General features: G+C 41.5%; 1 protein-coding gene across 1 annotated transcript in view; it reads left to right on the forward strand.

The window, feature by feature from the left end:
- TMEM123 (transmembrane protein 123) overlaps positions 1-5,460 on the forward strand; it is a 12,859-nt gene extending 7,399 nt beyond the window's left edge. The window contains exons 4-5 of the mRNA XM_035897165.1: positions 1,233-1,386; positions 3,541-5,460. Coding sequence (XP_035753058.1) covers positions 1,233-1,386; positions 3,541-3,565 — 179 coding nt within the window. The 3' untranslated portion in view covers positions 3,566-5,460. The remainder of the gene's footprint in view (positions 1-1,232; positions 1,387-3,540) is intronic.
- The last annotated feature ends 5,412 nt before the right edge of the window (positions 5,461-10,872 follow it).

The raw sequence follows: 10,872 nt of genomic DNA on the forward strand, positions 1-10,872 counted from the left end.
GGGGGGGGGGAGCGAGTGGTCTGAACCAGCAGCCACCAGCAAGGAGATTAGCAATGTTAGGAGAAAGCCTGGCTTTTGAATACAACTTGTGTATTTGTTCAGCTCTCCCTTCTGTAGCTTACTTGAACTCATCTCTTAACACTTCGTTTTCCACAGCTGACCTGTGGCTCAAAATATGTCTACTGGCTTGGTAGAAAGACTGAGTTCTGTTAGCTACATTTGTAGCAATCTAATTAATTTTATCCCTAATGGAGGATAGAGTATGACTACGGATGAGTCAAGCTTCATGTAAAAGTTGTTAAAAACAGTTTGACAGCACCCTTTAATACAAAACCAGTAAGTGTAGAATTCAGTATTTCCTTGCCGTTAGCTGCTTGTTTGCACCACTTCATGCTTGCACTTCTGAACAGATGGGGGTTGCTCACATATCAGTGAAGCATTACTGGGTAGGTGAAGCTGTCATCAGCAAAACTTTTAGTTGGCCATACAACGCTCCCTGTGGCAAGTACAAATAGAAATGGGCACAGACTGGATCTTTTGGTGGGAGTTTGTAGTAGATAAAACCAGTTTTCACACAGAAACTGCTGTGGCCTATCTGAGGTCATGTTATCTGTGTCAATATTTGTGTTGGTCTGCAGAGCTGATCTCACTTGGAGGGTGAGGGTACAATTCCATGAGAGAGGGTAAAGCAATCCAACAGCCCGTTGCCACCTGAAGTATTTTACTCTCGCCACGTAACTGTACTGACTGATGTGGTGGTTGTTGGACCCCTCTGCAGGCTGACTCTTTATGCTCATCTGAGTAAAAGCAACTTCTTTTCTGCCTGGGTTAATTTCAAGCCAGCTTAATGAGTTAAATTGGCTCACGGAGGGTATGAAAAATGCTAGAACTGCCTTAAAAAGGGGAGGAGCCACGTGTGAGGAAGGAGGAGAAGGCAGGGGGGAAAAAAGGCAGGGGAAAGAGAGAGGTGGAGAGGAGGAGGGAAAATCGGTCTTTCAGAGACAGCAAGCAGTTGGGTCAGCTCCTCCTGTCTTACCAGAATCTGGCACGTAAAAACAGAGCTCTGGGTTTCAGTGTGCATGGACAGTATCTTGTCAGTTGTTCTATGTTAAATTTGTCTAGCTGGGTCTTTAAGGGTGGGGGGGGGGGGGGGGGGGCAGGACATAGAGGAGTCCATCAAAACACAGTTTTGCAAGCTCTGTGAAAAGTGCCTTTTGTTTTCTTCTTTTCAGCCACATCAAAATCTGAGGCTGTTGTTGCCAAAACTTCCAGATTTGATGTGGGCAGTTTTGTAGGTGGCATTATGCTGACACTTGGAGTCCTAGTTATTGTCTACATCGGATGCAAAACCTATCACTCTAGAAGAGGCATTCAGTACAGAACCATGTAAGTTCCCAAGGGATTGTCCCTTGTCAATTTATTACTTTCTTGAGGGGAACAAGGACAAACAAAACAAGGAGCATGAACTGTAATACATACATTTGTTTAATGTACATTATATTATCATTAAGAGATTCAACTGTGATACTTTTGTCTTTCACCACCTCAATTACTCCTCATTATTATTATTATGCCTCTCTTTTTAAGTTTTTTTTCTCTGATCTATTATAGAAAAATCATCTTTTTTTGTAAAGGTTTCTTGTCCTTTAGGTATTCCCATGAGTAGCTAACATTTCCTTGAAAGCGTTTCCTTGAAATGTTTGTTGACACTTTCTCCTAGACTCTATTTGTCTATTCACTCTTTGGCGTTTTCTTCCCCCTTGCCATTCTTTTTTTTTTTTTTTTTCAGTAGCTCTGTTTCCGTTACTTGTACGACATGGTGTTGGAACTCTGTTACCACCTCTCTTTTGTATCACCTTTTACGTACCATCAAGTCTAGTTTGAGCAGCCAGTTTTAAAGCCAGACATTTAATATTCCACACTCTTAAGCCATCACTATTGAATGGATTAATTTATTTATTGTCACAGAAAGCATTCAAAGGTAATATGGCCATTAGTCACATTCAAAAAAGCACAGTATTTGATTGTTGTCAATACATAAACTCAAACTTTTGCCCCACCTTGCAATATAGGCAGGCCAACTGGTTGATTTCTAATATTTAGTTTTCTGTGTTACCTTGTTCTCAACTCCAGAAAACTGTCCCTAAAACTGTATGCACTGAACCTGCTTTACATACTTTTCACGAGTGCATGAAGTGAGAAGTCATTGAACTGAATACAGACATCTGCATCTGAACCAGTCATTTCATGTCATTCATACTACCCCAAAGTCAGGTAAATCTGTCAGATGGATGAGCCTATCCATGTGTGTTTGTATTCACTTACTGTGAGGGCAGCTAAGAGTCTTCGATAAAGAAATCTGTGCTGTGGATATCGAAAGGTATAGGCTGGATCCCACCTGAAGTCACTTGTTTATTCTGTGTGCACCAGGGACTTTCAACCTTCTTTGAGCTGCAAGCTGCTGGTATTTCCCGTATGGAGGGTGGGTGCTGTGCAGCGAATACAAGCCTGTTGAGAGTAAGCTTGCTTTTCTTAGCTACCTTCTCAAGACCCTTTAGAAGTTGTCTGTGGGCTTCAGCCAGTCAATAATAATACAAGATGAAAAACACAGATTTAAACAGATTCTCTGCCACCAACTTCTTCCAGGCAACTGGTCTCTCTCCTTTATGATACAAGATCGGGGGACAGGAGGTAGTAGGCCCAGTCTTGCCTTGGATATGGTTCTTCTTTGTGGAGGTACTCTTTTCCTCTCCTTTGCAGCATTCATTTCTGAGAGCGCAGTGCCAGTCAGACATCTATGATTTTGATTTCATCTTACATCTCACCCCTTTTGTAGTGAATAGTTATATCACAGTCGTACCATGCTATTTGCCATTTATAGCCAGCTCTCCTCAGTTTTCTTCCAGGCTTCCAGACTTGCCTCCTTGTCCCATGTTTAGTTTAAGAACTGGGAATTCTTAAAACTAGGTTGCTTTTCTTTTTCCTATTCAGTATCATCCATCTCAGTTGAGAAGCTTGTTTTAAGTGATGGCATTAGACTTGGGATATTAGTGTTTAGGCCTTGTGTTTTCTCTCCATCTTGACTCCTGCTTGTTGCTCATAGAACTCAACCAGTCCCTGCTGCACGTGTTTACCCACAGTAGTGTTTGAATGGATATTGTAGAATTCAGATCTTTAAAACAAAGGAAACCTGTCACTGAGCTTTGATTAGCTGTTACTACTGGATATAGGTAAGATAGATAGGATAAAAATGCCTGAGCAATAGCTGATCTAAAAATATTTACTTGAATGACATGTGAAAGCCAAAAATGGTAGTAAGAATAGAGAAGCTAGAGGAGTGTTGACAAAAATGAAATTGTTCTGTTAACTTCAGGCTTGGCTCAGAGAGGACCATAACTCTCAGATCCATGTGTCCTTAGCCCTTCCCAGCAAGGTGGCCTCTGTTCACAAAATAACCTTCTTAGCAGCAGCTGGGTAGCTGTTTCTCATGTTGACTGTTGCTTGTCCTGCAGAGCATTAATTACTGTGTTTCTATTACAGTGATGAACATGATGCCATCATTTAAAGAGACTTCAGGGAAGGCAGTGCTGGAAACCCATCCTATCACAGCTGTTGTAACTTACTTCTGAAAGAGTTCCTTTCATAAAGATGATCACAGTCTCTAAACCTGTCTTGGGTGTGATCCTGAAAAAAGTTGAGAAGCTCTTTAAACATCCTGATTTTTTTTCATTGGCTTTCATAAGAAGAACTCGGCACTTTGTAGAGACAGTATTTTCTTTTTCCAGTATTTGTAACCAAATTTAAAGAAACACATATTGAGACATTTTAAGGTACACACACAAGTCTCTGAAATAGCTCACTTCCTAGCACAGTGGATCACATCATTGCAATTCTAAGTAAGTTCAATTATTTCTCACATATTGCGTAAATCCAGTGCGTTCCATAATGGACGTAGTAGGTTAAATAGGATACCTCTGAGAACAAGCATAGGTTTTTGAAGTAAAATGTTTTTTTCCCTAATATTTTTTTATTAAATTATTTTGAAGTTTGATGTGAACTTCAGATTAGAAATTTTGGATTTTGAACAATTCAGTTAATTATTTTTAGGCTATAAAGCGACATGGTTTGCTAACTGTATAGGTGATCATTAGTACTTTAAACTTCAGTCATTAGCTCACCAATGACCTGCAGAGACTTTCCCTAACAGGCCATACAATGAGATGAGCTGCAGGAAGCATGGACAGACTGGGAATATCCATCTGCAACCCTTTTCTCAAAATGGGTCCTGTTAAGAAAACAGGCTATGTGATTGATTGATAGCTTCTTTTTTCTAGCGCGTCCTAATGAAGCTTGAGCAATTGAAGAGAAAATAAAAATGGAAAAAAGTAACTGCACCATCATTAATATAAAACATGAAAATTGCTTCTAAAAATTGGCTTTTAAGTTGAATGTAGCAATTGCTTCACTCTTGGGTTTTATTATTTTGAAGCTTCATGCAATGTTTTAGTAGCATTTCATAAGCATTGAAAGTTACACAGAGAAGTGGAAAATCTGTAAGATAGCATTTTAGAAGAATATAATCTGCATTTTTACAACTGTTTGCAGAACTTGTTACTGCTGCACACGTGTACAAAGGTCTGGTTGAAAGCCCACTGAAGGCAATGGGGCATCTATCTCTCAGAAGGCCTTTAGATTAAAGGCCCAAATACACTGGGGGTCCCGTGCAAGGTGGCTGATGCTGCTTCCGTACCACTCCTGCATTCACACTGAGGTAAACCTGCTGATGTCAGTAGATGGGCTCCTGGTTTACACTGGTGCAAGGAAAACTAGAGCAAAGATCAAGAAACGCAGGCCTGCATCTCCCTATGTCACTGAATAATCGTTCAGTCCTGCTCGCGCGCTGCTTGGAGACCTCTCCCTGGTGAAGAGGGTTGATGTGGTGGGACTTGACCACCCTGGTTACTGCTGGCATAGTCCATCGTGCGGGGCGCAGGCAGGAGGTGGTGACAGCTGAGGAAGGAACGGCTTGCAGGTCTGTCAGGGGGCTGGGGTGCAACGCATCAGGGGAGGTAAAACTACAGCTCCAGCACAGGTTAATTTTTTTGTTAAGGACTAGTTTATTCTGGCATGCAATGTTGAAGCAGCTGTATGGATGGTTTTTTCCTTTTTCACATGGAGTAGTAAAACCATTGTGTCCAAGGCACAGCTGGCTCCAGCAAACCATGGTTAATGGGTAGTCTTAATAGCACCAGGCACGCACCTGAAAAGGGGGTAGCAGGGCTGTTTTGGTTTTTACTGAGATTGAGGTACAGGGGGAAGAGTGATTTGAAGTAACTTTTGTGATTTTTCTTAATTGCATTGTTTTGGTAGAAAACTTATGGTTTTGACTTGAAGAGTTTGGAAACAATTCTTCTGCAATTCCTTACTTTGTAGAAATTAAGAAAATTCAGTGCAACTCAGTTACTGGGACTGTCTCACCTCTGTTGTACAGATGAATAAATAAAATCTTTGGAGTTACTACATCAATGTCAGTTGGATTTTTATTTTATTGGACAGTTTCACATTTCCCTCAACCCTTTCCACAGTGATAACTATTGAATAAGAAGTGTTCACTATATATACTTTTAAATGCTGGAATACCCGACCTAGTGCATTTTTGCCCAGCTCAATTATTTGTAATGCATTTTGTAATCTCATTACTACAATAAAGCAAAACGACATGCTTAGGATTCCAGAGGTGTCGGTGCAAATATAAAACCTGACCTCCTCCCAGGTGTTTGGATACTAAACAAAGTGAGGTGCAATTGGTAATCTTACCTTTACCTTCACATTTGCCCTCCAACAGTAAGTGAAAACCCAGCTTTAAGTTACACACATATCAAGTGGGAGGAACGGGACAGCTTTTCAATGTTATCATGCCACCCTGAAGTACCTTAGGCCTTAGTCTCAGAGGTTGTTCTACAGCATTGGAACAAGCCATGGACCTGAATTCAGCTATTCTCTACATATGTAGATGGGTTGACTGTATTAAATAACTGAAATAAATAGTAAGTTAGCATTTGAAAATCCTGATTATGTCAGCTAAAGATTGGCACTTAGTTTCTGTAAGGGAAGAGTATTTGAAAGGGTTTGCCACAGGAGTCTACCAAATCTTAGACCAGTATAAGGTATAAAGTTAAAGTAAAGTAAAGTAGGAGCAAAAAACAGAAAAAGGTCTTTTGTCTCCTAGAAGTCTAGCACTTCTAGTCTCAGGCAGCTGGGGAATAGAACATAGAATACAGTAACTGGAAGGGGCCTTCAACAGTTAACTAGTTCCACTGCCTGATCAATTCAGGGCTGACCAAAAGTTAGAGGACGGTGTTAAGGGCATCATCCAAATGCTCGGGGCATTGACCGCCTCTTTAGGAAGTCTGTTCCAGTGTTTGACTGCCCTCTTGGTAGAGGTATGTTTCCTAAATATAATCCCTTCCTCATGGAAGTCTCTTCCCACTCACTTCTCTGGTGATCGGTTATTCTAAATTCAATCATAAGTTTATGATCTGTTTATATTAATTTTACGCAATTGATTTTTAGCACAGATAGCTCCTCCCCTTCTGTAGGTACACATGCTACAGCCAGCCAGTCTTTCAGCTGTTCCTTGACTGGGTTTATTATTAATGTTGTAAAGATGATTGAGCTGTTCATAGGTCATCCTCTGAACAGGACTACATATCCATTTCTTACCAGTGATGGCTGAGCAAAGCAGTTCATAATTTTCTCTTGCTTAGGAACCCCTCTGGTGACACATGACGGAACTGCATCTACAGTACCATGGTTTTAGCCCATCACCAGCATTCAACTGATGATTACAGCTCTTTCACACAACCCCTATACTCATTTTTAATCCTTAAAAATTTGTGGGTCTGTGCTTCATATTAAAGTTTATTTCACTTAATACCACAGGCTTGGGAAGTCATCCAGTGGCTGCAGCACAAAGCCACCTTAGGTCTGACAGCGTGAATGTTACTTTTGCCTTTCAAACACGTGAAGATCAACCACGTGGCCACATCTCAGGCCTGCAGCAGTCTGCCTTCCTCCCACCAGCCCTTCCTTTTTGTACAACTCTCCTTCAGCCTGTATTCCAGTACCAAATCACAGCCCTTCCAGCTTAGTTGTTTCAATGGGGCCCTGCATCAAAGGCTTCAAAGCAGTCCAGAAATGCTGCAGTGCTGTATTTGTCTTTGTGGTTTTTTTTAAAAAAAAACCATCAAAAACTATTAAAGCAAGATGACGTTACTGTGACAAAATTAGTAACTAACTTGAAAATTATCCGTTTGTAAGTCTACTTTACTTTCATACCTTCCCTTTTTGTTCAGGCTGTTAAAGCTTTTAAATACTCATGCCACTCTAGTTTTGCCCTAAAGACAAAGCCACCTTAGGTCTGACAGCTTGAATGTTACTTTTGCCTTTCAAACACGTGAAGATCAACCACGTGGCCACATCTCAGGCCTGCAGCAGTCTGCCTTCCTCCCACCAGCCCTTCCTTTTTGTACAACTCTCCTTCAGCCTGTATTCCAGTACCAAATCACAGCCCTTCCAGCTTAGTTGTTTCAATGGGGCCCTGCATCAAAGGCTTCAAAGCAGTCCAGAAATGCTGCAGTGCTGTATTTGTCTTTGTGGTTTTTTTTAAAAAAAAACATCAAAAACTATTAAAGCAAGATGACGTTACTGTGACAAAATTAGTAACTTGAAAATTATCCGTTTGTAAGTCTACTTTCATACCTTCCCTTTTTGTTCAGGCTGTTAAAGCTTTTACATACTCATGCCACTCTAGTTTTGCCCTAAAGACATACAGAGCAGTCTTCACATGCTTTGTTGAAGAAGATAGAAGCAACAAAATGACAATATTGCCAAAAGCAAAGCGGAATGGCGTCAGAGACTGAAAAGTGCCTCGGTAACTCACGAGATTAAGAATTTAGCTGTGATATGGAAGCACAGATTGAGAATGGACCTGTGCAGAATGTAAATGTGTTCTTTAGACAACCCCGAAGGAGTGTTCCTGATCAGTGTATGACCAAGAGAGCAGTCTTTAAAAGAGAGGAAAGTTAAAGAAATTTAGGAATCTGTATTGGACAGGTCTCACAAACAGCATAGACGCAGGGACTGCCAGCTCCTGGTGTTGAGCCTGCAGTGTCTAAGGTTTAGATTGCACTAGAATTTAGTGTTTGTTCACTATAAAAACACTACTCTGAAGAGGGGATCAATGTTTAATTTTATCCTTTGGTGTCAGGTCATCCCTATACTTCAAAACATCCAATTCAGGAACTCTGAAAGTTGAAAGAACTAAAGGGACTCCAAATTGTGGAGGCTCTTAAGCATCCTTTAAGAATACCAAGAGGAAATATATTCTCACTCCGATAATCACAATTTTGAGTTTAGCTATTGTTTGTTCTGACCTTCTCCACATCAAGTTTAAAGTGGTTTGGAAACCACAGTGTTGTACCTAGCCAGCACTGAGGTGATGGGTGCTTCTAAACTGTTAGAAGAAAAACTACGTAACTCAGTTTCCTTAACAGGGTTCATAAAGAAAAGCAATGAGTGTCTGTACAAATGGGGTGCTTCCTTCTTTTGCTTGACACATACACAACTTAATCTTTTCTGAAACTTTGTTCTTCCCTAAGAATTGAAGCTATCTTCCACTGGGGAAATCACGACCCTTACTAATATCCTATACTCCGTAAGGACCGAGTATTTCACTTCTCATCTGCCAAAAGAACAGAGCATCAGTACAGCAAGCTATATGGATCCAAAAGAAAGAGATCTTTGTTCTGACCAAGCCTACACCCTCTAACACATGAGCTTAGAAATCTTTGGCAAGTTCTCCAGCTTTTCCCTAAAGAAATTTCACCAGGCCAAAACTAAATGTGAAGGCCACTGCTAGGACACTATTTTCTGTGTGCAAACAATTTCCTGCCATGTTCCAGCATATTTTGATCTCTTCAAAGAGAAAAAAAAAAAAACTCAGCTGTTTCTTTTTTGAAAATAGCACAGCAGGATCTGCTGTTTGGAGCTCTGCTCTTCCTGGCGCAGGATGCAGGCTATACCCCGGACTCTTCAGCTTGAAGGGTCCCATGCCAGCAGCCATCAGTGAGGAAGCTGGGCTGGAGCATCAGTACCCGCTGTGATCACATGCTCAATTAAAAACAGAAACAAAGGACCAGTGATTTAGTATTATCTCAGGAAGTTTACTCCCTGCACGGGTAACCTCTGGAGCAAGAGTGATAACAATTGCATGTTAAGTAGTTCCACAGAACAGAGAATACTGTTTTGTGTCCAGAATACATCTATTGCCTGAATTCACATAGCTGACGTGGGTCACTTTAAGAATAACAAGCAGCAAAAAACCTGAATTTGCAAGTTCAGTCCATCTGCGACATTAAACTTCTTACTGCATACCCCAGCATACCCACACTACCGTAGCCAAATCGCAGAATTAAAGGCAGATGAGTACACTGTTTACAATTTCATGTGCTTCTCTCCTGATGTCTTGCGAGGAACATAGCAAAGAACCAAGTTCTGAGAGCGTGGCACTACAGATAGAATTACTAAGCAACCACTAACTCAGTCACAAAAAAGCAGTAATATTTATTTAATTTTTCTTTTCTATCATGCTAACAGAGTGCCTAGATATTTCATATATGGCCATTCATTTCAGCATATACAAGCAGCGCTCTTTTTTAAGGACTGGTGGCAGTCTGATCCCTTGTGGATACTAGGACCGAATGCTGTCTTCAGTCTGAAGAGCACTGGTCAATGCTCCAAAGCAAACAGAAGAGAAAGATAGGCTTTCAGTTAACAAAAGCACACACAAAAAAACCCCACATACAGGAAACTGCTAAATAGTTACAACAAAGCTTCATGGCACTTGCTTCACCAAACATACAGCTGCTACTTGGGAGGCCAGTGTATCTTGCAGTATCTCAAACCAGTGTCAGAAACTGCAACTGCTCCAGGCGAGATCCTCTGCAGACAGGATAAGCTTCACTCAAGTAGAGAACCTGCTCATTTATAGAAGCTGGGAATATTGCCTTCTGCCTTCATCTTACAGCAAGTCTGGCCACTGAACTCCCATGATACCAAAGTTCCTTCCCTCAGCCACGCAAATGCACTCTGCCAGCTCAAGGCAAGCTACGGACCTGGAATGCTGACATCCAAGAACTTGAGCTGCTTGGCCAACAGAGCTGCAGGGAAGCTGGGGGCAGGGGGGACCTTCATTGCTGTTTGACCCAGTCAAAGCTCTGGAAAACACTTTCAAAGGAGGAAGTAGGCACAGAACAAAGTGTGGACATGGTCAGCTGGTTCACAAGTAACAGAAGTCACTTGATCCTCTCCAGACACAAGACTATGCAGACGGTCTTTGCCGTGGTTTAACATTTTGCTAGGGTTCTGTTTGCAATGTGCTACAGACAACTGGTTTTATTGTAGCTTTCTTGGAATAGTACTGAGGAGAGTGTAACTGCTCACACGTTATAGATCCGGGCAACCACAATCGTGACAGTGGGGAGCAGTGGAAAGTCATAACCTAGATTAGCCTTCCTGCCAAAACTAGGTCAAAGAATTTTACCCAGTAGTTTCTAGATCATGTTCTTCCACTTCTCAGAAAGCGCTTCAGGTGCCTAGCTGCAGGCAGCCAGGGCTGTCTGAAGTTGCCTGGGACGTTCAAACCACCAACCAGGGCTGGCAGGTAGGCTGCAGGTCCCGAGATACTCTCAGGCATCACAAATGACACTGTGAACACCTGAATCACTCCAGTTTTAAAGCCCAGTATATCCAGTCATCTGATCTATAGGTAGTAACTGCAATGTCTGGAAAAACTCAAACCCCATATGGTTT

This window comes from Egretta garzetta, unplaced genomic scaffold (genome assembly GCF_000687185.1).
Source record: "Egretta garzetta isolate BGI_Z169 unplaced genomic scaffold, ASM68718v1 scaffold547, whole genome shotgun sequence".
NCBI classification, from domain to species: domain Eukaryota; kingdom Metazoa; phylum Chordata; class Aves; order Pelecaniformes; family Ardeidae; genus Egretta; species Egretta garzetta.